The sequence below is a fragment of the Lonchura striata genome, chromosome 30 (genome assembly GCF_046129695.1).
Source record: "Lonchura striata isolate bLonStr1 chromosome 30, bLonStr1.mat, whole genome shotgun sequence".
Lineage (NCBI taxonomy): Eukaryota > Metazoa > Chordata > Aves > Passeriformes > Estrildidae > Lonchura > Lonchura striata.
The window spans coordinates 611,704-629,121 of NC_134632.1; the positions used below are offsets into that span (position 1 = coordinate 611,704).

The 17,418-nt window shown below is 49.4% G+C and overlaps 1 protein-coding gene across 1 annotated transcript in view; it reads right to left on the minus strand.

The window, feature by feature from the left end:
* LGR6 (leucine rich repeat containing G protein-coupled receptor 6) overlaps positions 1 to 17,418 on the minus strand; it is a 154,851-nt gene that overhangs the window by 51,832 nt on the left and 85,601 nt on the right. Inside the window, exon 5 of the mRNA XM_021527716.3 lies at positions 565 to 780. Within this exon, the coding sequence (XP_021383391.2) occupies positions 565 to 780 (216 nt within the window). The remainder of the gene's footprint in view (positions 1 to 564; positions 781 to 17,418) is intronic.

The following is a 17,418-nucleotide window of genomic DNA, read 5'->3' on the forward strand; positions in this document are numbered from 1 at the left end:
CTGCAGATGTACCACACTCATGCAAATAAGCAGGCACGGGCTTGGCCAAGGTGTTGGCGTTAGACCTTTGGTTTAAAATCGTATTTGGTAATAAAAGCGGGGAGTGGGGAGGAGAGGGAGTGAGTTGGTATGTTTTCCTTGAAATTAAAATATTGCTTTTTTGACCTGACTGCAGGTTGTTGCAATTTAATTATTTTTTTTCATGTTGCTAGAAATTTCTGTAGTTTTAACACAGGGATTGGAGGGAGGAAAAGAAATGAAAAGGTTTTTGTTGCTTGAGTCTTCAAGGAAAACAATCTAGTTTTTGTTTCTAGTTGCTGAGTTTTTTTTTTAATATAAAGCATTTCTTGAATTATATCAGGGAGCTTTCTAGCTCTTCACTTAAAAGGGGGGAAAATATGAAAAAAATCAAGAGAGGTAAATTTAGCATTTCATATCAAATAAGGGGGAAGAAAACCTCTGTCCCTCGCCCCAGGGGGAGTGAGCAGCAGGGATTCCCACAGGAGGAGGGGCCCTGGGAAGAACCTTGTCCCAGCGAGGGAATAAGAAGTGGAGGAGGCTTACAGCACCACGAGGCTGCTGAGGTTCTGGAAGGCGAAATCAGGGATGTGCCAGATCTGGTTGAGGGCCAGGGTCATGGCCTGGAGCGCTGGCAGGTGGTTCAGGGCACGCACAGGGATCTCCGTCAGGGCGTTATCGTCCAGCCACAGGTGACGCAGCGAGAGCAGCCCCTCAAAGCTCCTGTCGGGCACCACGGAGATGAGGTTTGCATCCAGGCGTCTGGGTGGGAGAGAAACAGGGTGGGGATCAGTGAAAGCCCTTCCCGGGTGTTGTGCAAAGGGAGCGATGCAGAGGCGGGATGGATTGATGGCCAGGGAGATTGGATTGAGCTGTAAATAGTGATTAACATGAAAAGGTGTTGGTGACGCTCTCAGCTCTGCTGGGAGATGTCTGCCACCGCCACGCAATGCCTCAGGTTTTGGCTTTTCTATTTTTCACATTCTGTGCTGCTTTAGTGTGTGGGTCTGGGGTGGTGAGCCCTCTGCACAGAGCAGGGAGACAAAACAGCTCCTTCTCCAGCTGGGGACCAAGGACAGCCAATTCAAATCTCAGGCCCAAGAGCACAAACAATGTGGGCTGAAGAGAGAAAAACAAGACTTCATGGGCTAAAGCTGGAATGGGACAATGAACTGCAAGGTGCAAATGGAGCAGAACTTATCAAAGTGAGAGACCCCGTGACCAGTTGTGCATTTTGTGACCATTTTGGTTCACCTTGGGTGCAGCCCTGGCTGGGCTCTTGTGCTGCCCAAGGTGGATCCATGGAGGCCTCCTAATAAATCCCTGCTTTATTCTTTAGCTCTGTCCAGCCTCTGTTCTAGGGCAGCCTTCACAAGGCATCACAAGGACCATTCCTCCTTGATGGCCATTTGGTGCTGCCAGCTGATGGCAGCCTCTGGAGCACCGTGGTGGGGCTGAGTCCCTCTGGGTGGCCCCTGGGCCAGCCGTGGCTCACAGCCACCCCCTGAACTCGGAGCATCAGAGCTGCATCTCCCAGGGCTGGGCTTGCTGTGGATCTGCCTGAGCAATGCCAGCTCAGCTCACACCCACGGCTGTGCAGGACAGCCAGACCAGGAGCCACGGCCCCATTCCAGAGGGAAGGGATCTCGCTGGAAATGGGAAATGTGTCACAGCCCTGCTCAGTGTTCTGTGAGTGATCCCAACCACCAGGGGTACTGTGCCCCTGTGTCACGGGCAGGAACTGAGCCTGTGCTCTGCTATCACACCTTCGGGCCTGTCCTTCCCTCCATTTGCCAATTGCTTATTTTTAATCACTGTGGAAAGCTTAAGGTGGTTGAACTTGAGGTTTAATTTGGTGAGAAACTTTAATTTTGAACACTTGCTTTTGTTTCAAAATAACATGACAAGCCAAAAAAAAATAAATTAAGGCTATTATGAAGAAAACTTTAAAACTTAGGTTTGGGAATAATCTCTCTAAAGACCTTTTATTGCAGTGATGGTGAGCAGGATACAATGTGTTATCTGCAGATTTTGAAACCAAATTATAAGCGGAAAATATTTCAAATTTGGACGAAATACCAGGAACCAATTATACAAAATTTTAATTTCCATCCACAGGCAACAGAGCTTATTTTATTTTTCCAAGCTATCTAAGGCAGAGATCTCTGAATTCAAATTGCAAAGAGGAAACATTTTGTCTCTTATCAAAGCATGAGAGAAGGAAGTTAACAGAGATGTCATGGCCCAGCCTTCAAATCAATGATCCTCTAGAAAGGAATGTGGTAAAGAAATTAGTATTCTTGACTATATAAAGTAATATTTTTGATGAAAGTTGAGCACTAGAGCACCCCCGTAGTCACTGTAACTCCTCAGATATGATCCTTCTTCAAATAGTACCAACATTTTTTAATTCACAGAACACTGCAATGAACTGCAGGAGGAGGAGACCAAAGGCCCCATCACGAGTGGGAGCAGGGCAGAGGCTGGGTGCAAGCCTTGCTTTCTGCAAGGGAGTGTGGGCAGAATTTCCTGGGTGAAATTCTCAGATAATCCTGGGAAACAGACCTTCCCTACATCACAGAAAGAAGCATTTCCTGCCCTGGCTGGCGTGACCTGGATGGACAAATCTGGAGAATTGTACCCGGTTAAGAAGTGCAGTCAAACTTTCCTGAGAGCTTCAGGAAAATGTGCTTTAAATGCAGAGTACAAGCTCTGCTACAGCATCACCTGAGGCTGGGATAATAACCCAGGGTGGGTTAAACCCCTATTCCATTACTCCCATTTTTTCCACATTAATGTTTTAACCTCAGAGGGTGGGGAGGCCCTGGCACAGGTGCCCAGAGCAGCTGTGCCTGCCCTATCCCTAGAAGTGCCCAAGGCCAGGCTGGATGGGGCTTGGAGCCACCTGGGATAGTGCAAAGTGTCCCTGCCCATGGTGGGAGGTGGAACTGGATGGGCTTTGAGGTCCCTTCCAACCCAAAGCATCCTGTGATTCTGTGACTGATTCTGTGATTCTGTTCTGTTGAGAGGATCACAAAAGCACATCACACCCAAAGCTCCATTCCCACAGGTTTTGTGTCTTTGCTCAGAGGGCCAACACAAGACAATGGATTTTGATTTTTCCTGTTGAGAGAGTAGGCACTGCAAGTTCTGCTCCAATTTACTTATTGCCCCCCCGACTATAAACAAATCAGAGAATAACATCATTCATCTTCTTGAGAGAACAGTTCCAAAGAATAAAGATCAGAAAAGCAAACCCTGCAGGAGCTCAGTGTAAGGCTAAGGAATCTATTTGAAAATTTCATCAAAATGTTTTGGGACAAACAAGAACTTTTTGAGCAAAATTAAAGCTTCTCCACAAAATATTAATCTTTGCTTATTTTTTCCATTCCTTCCTCAGCATAATAATTCTGTTAGGTTTTGGCATCGTAAGCTGTTAAAAAAAAAAAAAAAAGAAGCAGCATTGCTTACTTTTCCCATAGATATTCTTTCATCCAAATCCCTATAAGTTTACTGAAAATTTTTTTAAAGTGAATGCTCAGTTTCAAGTTTAATTACTTAAAGAACAGACAATGAAAATACCCATGTGAATGGTTATAATTTCTCAAACCCAAACTAAGCTTTCAGAAACGGAGATGCTGAACCAGAGCCAGGGGCTGGTAAGCCAGGCTGAGCTGGGACAGGAACAGGGACAGGGAAAGGGACAGGGGCAGGAGCAGGGACAGGGAGCGAGGTGGAGCCCATGGCTGTCCAACTTTCCATCCCACTTTGCTCATGAACTCCTCAGTCTGACCCACAAAGGAGTTTGGTTTCAGCGTGACGGTGCCCCAGGACTTGGGGAAACCCTGAATGCTGCTGGATTTGCTCTGTGGCTGTTTAGCAACCCTCAGGAAGGGCTCTTTTTCCCCTAGGGATGTCCATGGGTGTGAGAAGTGCAGCACAGGTGGAGGTTTTTGAGGTACTTGGATCCATCCAAGGAGTTTGTTAACACTCCTGGATGGCTTCTGGACTGCTGCAGCCTCGTGTGTCCACAGCTCTGCACCCCCACACCTCGCTGCCAGAGAGAGGTCACCTCTGCAGCACTCAGAGAGCCCCAGCTCTGCTGCTCCTCAGCTCTGCAGGGGCTGGCAGTGGCCTCCTGGTGAGGTGTGATGTGTCCATGAGACACGCCGGGGTGTTGGGAAGCTCCAGCCATGGGTTACTGTCAGTCTGCTCCGGAGTGTGGAGATCAGAGCTCACACAGACTCCTCAGGGGAGCAAAAGGGAGATTTTCTGCTGGCAGAATGAGCTGCACCTGAGAAGTGTCAGAATCAGCAGCCTGCTTGGACCTCAGCACAGCAAGATGCACCTCTCTGCAGCCAGGTAAGTTAAAATTAGGAACAAGGAAGTGCCCAGGTGAAGGCATTTCACGTGCAGCATGATGGGCAGGACTCCTGATGTGCCTTTGCAGCGCTGATGAGGGGACATGGGCTCAGTGAGAGCTGCATTCCTGGCACCAAGTGATGGTTAATTGCTCCTCAGGGAGCTGCTGGCTCTTTCTGGAGTAGATGTGCATTCTTTCTAATAAAAGCTGTGCATGTGGGGATTGCTAATTGCTATGGCTTTCAGACAGCTCTCTACTCTCTTCTGGAAGCAGAAAAGCTGAAGTTCTTGGCACAGAGTTGTTAGTAATTATATCAATTATACTAAACAAAAACCAACCCAACAGTTCTCTCCTTTCTTCAGTGTGCAACTCTGGCTCCGTAAGTGTTTTGTGTTATGATTTATACCTGAGGTAATTGGGCTGATTAGTGGGTAAATGAGACAGCACAGGCCAGGGCTGGCTCCTCACCTTCCACGGAGATGTTTTAATCTTTGTTTCACCAAATCACTCAGTTGGTTTTCCTTGCAAGCTTTAACCCTTTGCTTGCTTGCAGAGGAAGACGCCTCTGGCAGAGCTGCTGGATGGCTCAGGAGAGGGACTTGTCCCACGCCTGCTGTCAAGCAGTGCTATGGGTCTGGAGAGAGGATCACACACAGTGACTCCAGATGTCAGCATGGCCAAGACTTCCAAATTACTTCAGGGGCTCAAGCACAGCTCTGCAGAGTGTTGGCCTGTCTGTTGCATGCAGGAGGTGATTTTGAGTGGCACATTCAAGAACAACAGCTTATGAAAAACAGCAGCTGCTGAAAGTCTCAGTTTCTGGGTTTAGAGCTGCAGCTGCTGCTGAGAGTTACAGGGCTATGACTTCAACATGACACTGACTCAAGTCCTAAAAGTGCCTGCAGTCACCTCAGGTTTGGGGACCACAGGGGTAGTGAGAGAGGGAGCTGCCTGGAAGGACATCCACAGTCCACTGGTCTGAGGCATCTTTCTCCCTGAGCAGATGTTCACATCTGTGCAGAGCCAGGGTGAGAGGACCAGGTCAGCACCAGATGTGAGTGTGCCTCAGCTTGCCAGTTGCTTGCTTTGCTGCTGCTGTGGAGTGACAGCTCTGGGGAGGCAGAGGAATTGTGTAGGATGGGAAAAGGAAGCATTTCCTTGGGCAGGACATTTTCAGGTCAGCTTCATATTGAGTTCCAGGCTAAGGGCCTGACACGCCTTGGAAGAGCCCCTTCACTGCTTTGAATGTTGTCTGTGTTTGATAAATGCTTGTGGAGAAATCAACTGCCTTCTTGTCAGGAGCAGTCCAGAGAGGATGGTGGGATCAGGAACACTTCTAGAAGGAACCAGGCAAATAGGGAAGTCCTTTTCTAAGGAGAAAATGTCAAGAGTGGGAGATTCCTCCTTTCCAAAGAGCAGAAGACAAGCCAATGCCACCAGTGCAGCCACTGGGGAAGTCTGGTTGGGGTGGGGTCTGTGCAGTCCTCAGTGCTGTGAGTGAGTTGTGAGGTTTGTGTTAATCCTGAGCTGATCCAAGATCTTGCATTTTCTGTGCCACAGACCCAGCAGTTTCTAAGAGCTGTCTTTCCCAAGAGATGCTTCCAGAGTGTTTCAGAGAACGTACAAATGTTTTTCTGAGCTGTTGGTAACATAACTGGCACAAAACCCAGAATAACCAGGGGATATCCAGAAGCAGTCTCTCTGCTCCCTAACAGATGTGATGAAAATACCTCAGCCTATGACTGGCAGAAACAAATTTACCTGTATCTTACCATTTCCTTCTGGCTGTGAAGCATTTGCAGGGGGAGCTGCAGCTTGGAAACCAACAGAAATGCTCAATACCATGCTGTCAGGACATATTCCAAATTTTGCTGCTGTTTTTTCTTTCCCCACACACATCAGAGCTAGTAAGAGCTGTCTGTCTGCATGTCTTAGGCCACTCATGTGCAGGAACTAGCCTGCAGCACAGACTGGGATGTTCCCCATAGCCCAGTCACCGCAGGGCACTGGGACCCCAAACTGCAGCCCATCCTCCCAGTATGTTTTACCACACATTGGGCTATTATCTCCCTTGATAAAGCTGGAGGAGACTTGCCACTGAAGGTCATGTGCAGCACTGAGTGGTGCAGGGCTGGGCTCCCAGACTAGGGAGCTCCTCTGTGGGTCCCTGTCCACAGCAGGACACAGGACACAAAGCAAGGACATCGTGGAGGGAGAGCTGTGGTCAGTGAAGGTGTGAGGGCTGAGCCAGCAGCACGGAGGGGAAGTGCTGGCTGCCCACGCCTCACACCCCAGCCCTGGGACACCGGAGAGGAGCTCCTGTCTCCCTGGCCCCAGTGCACACGTGTGTCAGCTGAACAGAGCTGAGCTCACCAGAAATGTCTAATTGGTGCCTTCAGGCAATCGTGTCTCTCTTCCTGTCTGAGTTTATCTTGAAAGGCTCGATTGAGTTACCTCCTCTCCCATAACAGGATCTAAGTTCCTTGTAGTAACATAAGAAGGAGATGATGTCATTGCAGCTCAACTTCTCCGATAACTTATTAATGACTGGGGCCAACACCTCAGCTTCTTTCTCAGGCAAAGCTCCCAGCCTGAGTCAGTGCCTGGCTGGTGAGCTCTGGGAGCTGCTGTGCAAGGAGCCGAGGGCACGGCGAGGGACACTGGCCCTGGGCTCACCCTGCTGAGGCCACCCTGTCCCCAGTGCCACGCTGCCCTGCGAGCCAGCCCCACGCCTGCTGCTCTTCGTGCCTTGCCCAGCACTTCTGGGGCTGACAGGCACAGGCAGGAGGCTCTGGGTCCCTCAGCCTGCCCGGGGAACCCAGGGGAGGAACGGGGTTCCACCAACCAGCTGGGATGGGACAAAGGCAGCCAGGAACTGCAGTACTCACCTGGAAAGGGGAAAACTGGGTTAAATTTCTGCCTGCCTGTTATGTCTTTGCTGCCATAATGAATTGTAGATTCAGTGGGGAAATGGAGCTGTGGGAGTGGTCCCAGAGGAGGCCATGCTGAGGGCTGGAGCCCTCCTGTTCTGGAAACAGGAGGAGAGAGCTGGGGTTGCTCCACCTGGAGAAAAGAAGGCTCTGTGGAAATCTCAGAGCTCCTTCTTGCACGTAAAGGGGGCCTATAAGCAAAATGGGGACAGGCGTTTTAGTAGGGTCTGTAGGAATAGGACAAGGGGTGATGGTTTTAAACTAAAAGAGGGGAGATTCAGACTAGATATAAAGAAGACATTTTTTATGGTAAGATGGTGAAACACTAACACAGACTGATCAGAGAAGTGTCCCTTCCCTGGAAACGCTCAGGGCTGGATGGGGCTCTGAGCAGCCTGGTGCAGTCGAAGCTGTCCCTGCTCATTGCAGGGGATTGGACTAGATGACCTTTAAAGGTCACTTTCAACCCAAAGCATTCTATGATTTTGTGAATGACACATTACTGCCTTGTAGGCCAGCTCCTACACCTGGGATCTCTGCCGTGCTACAAAAGGCTCACAGCCCTCAAGCAAGACTCACAAGTGGTGCCTGGCTCTATTTCCAGCTGGAAACTTGTGAAAACCATCCCAGGCAGTGAATGAAGGTTCAAGACACAAACATGTTTGCAGTTGGCAGTGGAACAGGACCCGGTGAGAAAGTTTGCAGGGCTCTGTTTGGACTGCAATGAGTCTTCCCTCCTGACTCAATGGGGCATGTTTCTGTGGGAAGCTCTCCACGAGGGATGCTCAGGAAATGAAATCAGAGCAATACCTAGACTCCACACAAAGTGTCTTTGGTGTAGACAAGAGGGCTTTGTTATCCCCAGTTGCAAACACCTCCAAAACCCCTCAGGTCAGAACGGTGCAAGAAGGATTGCCAAAATCTCTGTGCAGCTATAGAAACTGCTGAAAGCTGGGCAGCTGTGCCAGCTCCCGGACCAGCCTCTCCCTGGGCCCTGGCATTGCCCCCTTGGCCGTGGTGCCAGGCACAGGGAGATGGAGAAGGTACAGGGAGCAGCTGGAGGCTGAGCAGAGTGGCTCAAAGCTCACCAAGCAGCAAGGGCTGCACATTTGCTGGGAACCCTGGAAAAGAGAAGGGAGCGCAGCCCTTGGGACAGAAGGAGCAGGACATGCTGTGCTCTGGGGAGAGGGGCTCTGATCAGATCTCAGCACGCTGGAGTGCTGGGTCCAGCTCTGCGGCCCTCAGCAAAGAAACACACGGTGTTCCTGTTCGTGGGGTCCAGAGGAGCCCATGGAGATGATCCAAGGGCTGGAGCCCCTCTGCTCTGGAGCCAGGCTGGGAGAGCTGGGGGTGTTCCCCTGGAGAAGGCTCCAGGGAGAGCTCAGAGCCCCTGGCAGGGCCTGAAGGGACTCCAGGAGAGCTGGAGAGGAACTTGGGACAAGGCATGGCATGACGGGACAAGGGGAGTGGCTTCTCACTGCCAAGGGCAGGGTTAGATAGGATATTGGGAAAGAATTTTTGGCTGTGAGGGTGCTGAGGCCCTGGCTTAGGTTGCCCAGGGAAGCTGTGGCTGTCCCTGGATCCCTGGAAGTGTCCAAGGCCATGCTGGACAGGGCTCAGAGCAGGCTGGGCTAGTGGAAGTGTCTCTGCCCAAGGCAGGGATTTGAACGAGTTGAGCCTTAAGGTTTCTTTATACACAAACCATTCCAGGATTCCATGATTCTATGATAGATAAAGCCAGTTTAAAAATGTCCATTCCTTGCTCATCTCCCTATCTCCAGTTTGCCTGAAGCTCCTCTCTGGTCCTTCCACAACTCCTTACACACATGTGAGCTTACAATGCTTGAACACCTGGGACCCATCTTCATTGGCACTGACATGTCCATTGTGTGGGACTCTCATTTCTATTGAGCCATCACCAGGGACACACAGCATGGCCTGGGTGCTCACGAGGGTGAGTGAGTTCAAGTTCATGACATTACATGGGTTATGACATGACAAAGGTTAATGGAAACACATTGGAACTTAGTTTATGACTTTATGAGGCAGGAGTCTGGATGTGAGCTGTGATTATTATTTCTTAAATGCTCACAATGTGCCCAGGGCACACACTGAGGGCAGCCAAGGCAGTACCTGCCTCTTCCTGAAAGCTCTAAGAGCCTGAGATGGGAAGTGACAGTGTGTTTGAGAAGGGATGAAGCTGGAGTCAAGTCTCAGTGTTTGTCAGAGTCTCTTCTGAGGGACCTCTGCTTATTGAAAGGTGGATTCTGCAGTCACTGCAGTGTGAGCAGAGAAAGGGGGAAACAATCTGGGGAGATAGTGACCACCAGTGGCCCTGCTGCATTGCCACAGTCACCACAGAGGAGTTTGGAGGTGACTACAGTACCTGGTGGGCACAGCCAGGCAGGTGTAGCCACACCAAGCTGCTGGACAAGCACAGCTCCAAACACCCCCTGTGCTGGGACCCCTTCATTGGCAGCACAAGTGGGAATTCTGGAGGTGCTGAGGCGTGGCAAGGGAGTCCCTCACCATCACCCCCTTCCAAGTGCTGCCAACCACCAGCTCAGTGAATGGGGAAATTAGAAAGTGAAATCTCAAGAGAGAAGCTGACATCATGGACATGCTGGCCCAAGTCAAGGTCATCGGGACCTGAATGACCTACTCTCTGCACAGTCCAGGAAAGGATTTCAAAAGAAAGAAGCTGCTGCTTTTTACACATCATGAGCACAGATGGGGCAGCTGATGCAGCTGGAGCAGTTTCTCTGTCTTGTAACTACATACACCATGCTTGGAGGAGATTCGTGCAGACAGCTTTTTTTTTTCTGTATTATTCCCCAGTTCTTGACTGAAGTTTGCTAAACTTTTAGCTGTTAGCCTGGTAAAGCACACAACATTTATCTTCTTGGGAGAAGAATACTGGGATCCTTCACAGCATTGACACTTACAAGCATGAGATACATGGACATTGCCTTTACATAAACTTCACAGCAACTCATTGCTGAAAAACAGCAAGCAATGAATGAAAAACAAATGCAGCAAGGATGTGTTGTGGCACTACTAAAGTCAACTGCTCCTTGAGGATAATACATTCAACAGCTTCTGTGTGGTCATTAAATCTTCCTCTTTAAAATGCCATTGAGACCATTGTACTGGGAGAACCACATTGCATTTCATGGTTTTTTACTGCTAAGCAGAAAAGACTCTAATCTGACCAGCTGAGTTCCTCCTACTGACAGGAAAAAAATCCACGTCTGTGATGTACCACCAGCCATGCCTCCTTTCTGACTTGCTCTGAGAACAGCAGTTGCAAATTCAAACACCTCCAGCTCTGGAGTGTAGATAAATTTCTCCTTGATTAGAGGGTAAACTGCTCCTTGCGTTTGTATTTTTGGGCAAGATGATCTCCTCTGATAGATTTCCCTGAGGGCTACACAAATGTGTGCTGGGTCATGTGCAGGGGCTGTGGGGAGCAGAGATGCTCAGCTCTGCTTTGGTACCCCTGCTCTGATGGGGTGTGTCAGCTTGAGGGGCTGATTTTGCTGGATAAAAGTGATGGGTGGGGACAGGGACATTTTTCTTTTGCCTTCCAGGTGTAGAGGAAAACCACATTTCATCCAGCCTTGTTCACAAAGAACTTGAAACCAGTTAGAGGGTCTTTCTATAGCCAGAAGAGAAAACCAGGTTCTTCCAGAGAGTGATTCATCCCCCAGAGAGGGCTCTGAGATAACAGAGATGATTCACCCTCTGCAGTTGCTGATCATTTTCCACTGCTCCTGCGGTGAGGTAATACCTAGACAGCCACGGTCAGGGGAGACAAATCCACCTGGTTTGCCTGAGGGAGACGTGGGCACAGCAGAAACTTATCCAAAGTGAAGGAAGGTTGTGTAGTGAGGCCATGGTGGTGACTCAGAAGAATTTGATCTCCTTCCTGGCAGTATTTTAGGATCCTCCATGGGACCATGAGGGAAGGATCCAGCACCCCAGTCACAGCAGAGGCACAAAGACACCAGTCCCCTGGTCCCAGGCACTCAACATCCCAGCTACAACCTGGCCCAGGCTTTCTTGCAGCTGTGCCAAACACCACCGTGGCTGATCCCCCTGCTGTCACCTGTGAGCTGCTTCTTGGGTCCTAGCAGTGACCAAGATACAGATTTTGCCCAACAAAAGAGAGTGATGTGTGTTCTGCCAAGTGGATTTACCAATTTGGCTTTTGCAAATACATTGCCGCTTATCATTGCAGTAAAAATGGTTTTCAGAGGTACTGGGGAGCACACTCTAAACAGCATGGGAAGATGAGCTGAATGGCAAAGAAAGCTGCTAGAATAGAAAATCAGGTCCAGCCATGCACTTTGTTTCCCAGTCAGGGATACTCTTGAACCCAGACCTAGGATTTGGATTAGGCCCATATAAACAGGGGAACGAGTCCAAAATCAGAATATTGAACTGCATTTGTATTCTAATGCACCTTTTTCTCCTCAGACCTGGTCTGATTTTGCTAAGCTATCGTTGCCAGTCCTGGTGACAAACGTGGATCTCCAGTGGCAGCTCAGACTGGGTGGAGGGAAGAGCTAGGGCACGGCAGGTTGGAGGACAGCCCAAGGTACACAGAACCAGAAAAATGTTACCTGTTCAAAGTCTGTGCCAAAAAGCAGTAATTCCTCTGAATTTGCTTTATCATTGATGAACCAAATGATAAGAAGTGGCCTCAGGAGAAGACCCTTTGTCCCTTCCAGGGACAAAGCCCACCTGAAACAAAATTTATCATCTCTCTCGTCTGTGCACTGGCTCAACTGCACAAGCCACAGGGGCCACTGTGCCATTTTCAGGTGACTCCCAGGCTGTGCAAACTATGTCTGGGAGGCACCATCACGGCAGTGCAGCCAGAGAGGCTCCTGCTTCCATACAGCTTCGAGGAACACTAGCAGCAACCAAACTTCAGCAAAGACTCACCACACCATGCTACATGGTGCCTGAAAATTAACTTCAGTACATCCAGATGTGCGGCACATCTGCCTGCAGTGCTCACGTGAACGTGGTAAATGTCTGCTCTTGGACCCTCCCAGGTCATCTCCTTGATAGAAATATTATTAAACCTGAAGTGCCAAAATAGAGATCAGGCTTGTGAAAACAGGAGTGGGGACAGAGCTCCACTGACTCAGTTGTGCTGCTGTCCAGAGCTGGCTGCTGAGAAGAGGGGCCTCAGGGAAAAGGGGATTTCAGAGATGGGACAGGAAGGTTTTGAGCAGCCTGTGTCCTCACAAGTGGAAGGACAGCATGCTGCTGGCACTGTGATACATGTCCTGGGCTCCTTTTCCTGCTGCAGGAATGCTTTCTGCTGCAGACGTATCCATAAGAGGGGAAATCCAAGGTCCTGTGTGCTCAGCAGCAGCAATCACCAGGGAAACATTTGCAGACATTTTGCTTCAGTCCATCTTCATGCACTCCATCAGAGCTACCTCACTGCCCTTCCCTGACCTCCTGTTGTGCTCCAGAAAGACTCTGCAGCCAGTAAATCAGAGCTGAGGTGGTCTTGCCACAAGACAGCTCCTATGCCAACAGGCTGGAAGTCACTGCTATGCTGTATTGACTTTATAGCTATCAGTTTGTCTATAGTTTTTATTCTCTAAACAACCAATGGCAACAACACCTTCCCAAAACCTCACAGCATCACGTGTGATTTATAGAGAAGAATATTGCTGTGAACAGCAAACTGTCAAATCTCAAACAGATCAAAGAAGTGAAATGAGGAATGAACAGACTGAGCTCTTCAGGCCATGTTGATTCCAAAGGGATTTTTTTCTTCCTTCTGTCATAAGAATTTATATGCTTGTAAGAATCTGATCTGTTGGGAAGAGCCTTCCTCCTTTGTATACATCAAAGTCCACATGTTCTCAAATCGCTATAAGTCATTTTTTGCATTTTAATCTCTGGCCATATGTATGAAAATAATCAGCCTGCCTTAAGGGACAGGGCAGGAAGCAGCCTTTATTGCATTTCCACAGGAGTCCAAGTGGTGGCAAACCAATGGGATGGAGGAAGTGGATTGTTTTAGTTGGAGGTACAATTAACTTGTGTACAGGGAGTTACATGTCAGGTTGATTTATCATTTATTGATGATGGGTCAAATACAGATGGAGTGAAATCAAAATATAATGGGAAACTACAGCTTTAGCAAACAGGAAAATGATTTTAGTATTTTTAAGAACAACATCTATGGCACAGTTTCTCCTCCAGATTGCATCCCCTCACCTTGTGAAGGCTGGATGAGCAGAGGACAGCACTGCTGTCACACAAGGGTCAAAAACAAGATCCTGCCCTTGGTGGGGAAGGTGCTGATGGGACCAGAGTGCTCCTCAGGGAGCCCAGGGCTCATTTCAGCTGGGAACAGCAGATTTGTGGCACAGTGGCAGGAAAATTCTGCAAATATTCCAGAGGGATGAAAGAGTGTGATGGAGAAAGGGGAAATAAAATGAGAGCAAGGCCAGGATCACAGGGAATGGGGCTGTTGCATGCTGGTAACAGTGGTGACCTCTGCACTGGGCGCATTAGCCACAAGGCAGCAGAGTGTGGCTAGCTGGAGGGGACTGGCACAGGCTGGCAGGGAGGGAAGCACTTTTCTGAACACAGGAGGAGCTGCCAAGAGACAGAAGAAGACAGAGACACAGTCACAGGTTGTTTTCCTGGATGCCATCAAACCCAACAGCAAGAGTCAATCCTTGTGGATTTCTTTTGAAATCCAGAGCTAGGGAATGAACCAAGCTTGCACCCAAGGGTTTGCCAGCAGAATGGAGCATCTTGCCAGGGGCATGAGAGAAAACCCAAAGTGGAGTGTGGAAAGGGGGTAAGGGGAGCTCAGTCTCATGGTGCAGGATCTTGAGGCTTTAACTCTTCTGCCTGGCAGTAAATCCTCCCTACCCCCACGAGGCTGATATAGACAACAGTCACCCTGAAGAGCCAGACACATGCTAAACACCTTCCCAAAATGCTGATCTGCAAGAAACTCCCAAAAAAGCTTTCCATAGGCATTTGAAAAAGAAAAACCAGGAGTTTATCTTGATCTCTTAATCCACCAGGTTTCTTTTCTTTCTGCTTTCTCTACCTCGACAAGCTTGGTAATTATAATTTATAGCACCTGCTCACTTTGAAATACCTTGGACTCTTTCTGCCTGGCAGAGGAACAGACACAGTGCCCATCTGCTTTAGGTAAGTGCTCACAAACCACAAAGTCGTTAATTAGACTGACACACGACTCTTCCAGAATGCACATGGTATGTTGTTACTGCACCTACAAACCACCGGCAGCCAGACACTCTGCCAGGGGATCACAACTGGATCTGAGCATTATGTAAGGCCTTGGCACCCCTTGCAGGGCTCAGAGCATTGCCATCAGGTGTGCGTGTTCTTTCTAATCCTCCCCACGGCCTTCCCAGCATGCTTCCCAGATAAATCAAGCCTGCTGGGAAGCAGCTCACTCATACTTGTTAGGAGGCTCGGTCTCCAGAGCTTGGACTTTTCTTTTGAAATCCAAATTCCTTTTTGTATTCATCTAGAGAAAGCTGCCAAGGTCTCTTTCCTGACAGCGGGGGCTGCAGACAGTGATGTCTCCACATCCTGTAGCTGACAGGGAGCAGGGCAGGTCTGGTTCTGGTCTGGGCGTGGCTGCAGCTTTGGAGGATGTGGTTGAGGGTGTTTTGTAAGCACAGGGGTGTCTGATGTGGATGGGGCTATCTGGGTGGGTTTGACACTTGCCCCCTCAGGCTGGCTGACATCCATGGGCAGAATGGCCCATGGACACCTCTGGCTGGGGAAAGCCAAACCCTTTCAGGAGGCTGGTGCAGAGCACAGGAGGTCCCTGATGACCAATGGTTGGTGATTCCCAGTGGTCCAACCTGGAGCAGCCAAGCTTTGGGTCAGCACATGGCATGGTGGACAATGGGCATCCTAGAGCTACAAATGCCCTTTTGGCACGGAGTTATGTTGGGTGAGTGGAAACCTCGTCCTGGCTGGCTGGTATTCACAGCACCTGTGTGAGAGTTTGCAGGAGGAAGCCCTCTTACTGGGTTTGAAATGTTATCTGCCAGAACTCGGAGCTGCATCTTCCTTGGTTAGGAAGGATATGGGGGGATCACACAGGGCAGTGGGAATATCCAAGAGAAGGAATCCAAAGTGGAACACTCTGACTCTCCCATCTCACTGAAACTTGTCTGAACCATTTTTTTTCTGGCTTGCTCTCTGTCCAGAGAAGGATCTTCAGTAACTTGGGGCTCCCAGGGAGCCAGTGTGCCTCATCTAGAGTAGTTAAAATTAGTGTTCTGCCAGCGCTGGTTCCACAACATGTCTTTTGTGGGGGACACCACACCTGCCATGAAAAATTCTGCACGACTGAAGTCCATGGGTTGGCAGTTTTAAGAAAGGTCCTTACCTTCAGACAGGTCCTCATCAGAAGGCAAGAAGAGGGGTAGCTCCACAGAAGCAGAGCAGTGTAAGTGTGGTCTTTGTGGTGTCTGTGTTTCTCCTTTTATATCTGTTTTTTTAGACAGATGTGAGCGGACCCAGGTACAGAGAGCTCCTGCTCTTGGTACAGAAGGCATGCTGGAGCCCTGTGTTCTGGCTGCCACAAAGCCAGAGGTGAAAGGCACGGGGGGTGTATGTGCAATGCAAGAGGGCCCCAGGCATCTCCTGGGGTTGAGGGCTCATGCTCCGACTGTGCCCCCGGCTCTGATCATTCTGGACAGGGCACTCCTACTTTAACATGCATCAGCACCTGATAAAAGTGAGGAATGGCTTTCCTTCTGTCCCCTGAGTGACAGCATTTATTGAAGTTTCTTCCTGCCTGGCCTCCCTCTCCTTGAGCATGTACCTAAGCTGATCTCCTGCTGCCAGGGACCCCCAGACTCCCTGCAGAGCCAGCTGGCTCCTTGTCTCACTGCATGCACCCTGCAGAGCCTGCAGGAGCTGCCTGCACTGCCCAGCGAGCAGAGGGACTCAGCACAGGTCTGGATACTCCTCCTGCCTGGGAGCCAGGCTTGGACTGCAGCAGTGCCACAAAGGGACCCTGCAGTTCAATTCCAAGCACCACCAAAGCTTGGGTGATGTGTCCTGTCTCATCCTCTCTAAATGCCCAGAAACCAAATCAGCTGCCACATTTGGAGACAACTGGAGTTCATTGACAGTTTTTTGCTACATTTCAAATCTAACTTAGTGCTGTGCAGGCAGTGCATGCCAGCCTCTCTCTGTCCCACAGTGGCCAGAACATCTCTTTCTGTCCATTTGTTTGGTCACCTCATCTCTTGAACTGATTGGCAGGTTTTTCTGGTAGAACTTAGCTGAAAACAATTGTTCTCAGTCTCCACTTAGTTTTGCTGCTTCTGTTGTAATCCTAAGAAAACACTTGGTCATTGAGAAATCTGCCTTTCCTCTGCTGGGTCAGTTTGTCCCTAAGGGATACACATTTTCCCTTCAAATCCTGCCTGAATCCGACAAACATAGACACCAAATGTAAACACCTGAAAGGACAAGAAAATAACCTACACACAATCCCTTTCTGTCTGGTACTGGTTCCATCCCACTCCTGTTGGCTCCCATTTTCACCCCCTTCCCAGCTGTCCTGCTTGCTTAGGATGTGTAGCCAACATGCAAACAGAGAGTTAATATTTCACCAAGTGCCATACAAGCCTGGTAACTCATGAACTGTCATGATGTGCCATAAAGCCACTTCCCCTTCTGAAGGAAAAAAGGAGTCTCTGAGCAGCACAAATACACTGGGGCTCAGATGGCCTGATGGGTAATTCGTGCTGTGGGTGACCTATAGGTGTTCCAGGCTGGCAATTTTTTTGGCAATAGATACACAGGAGTCTCATAAACTCGTGGAAAATGACTCAGATATTTGAAAAAGAGGGGGAAAAAATCACTCTAATGCAGACCTGCATGGAATCTCCTGGTCTGAGGTGAGTAGCCACATTTGGAGAAGCCACGGCAGTAGAAACCAAGCAGATGATCTCAGCCCTGTATTCCCCTTCTGACACAGTGCTGTCCATGCTGTGCCACTCCTGATGGGTGGAGAGCATCTCTGAACGTGAGCTAGAAGGAGAACTGCAGGGCTCTGCA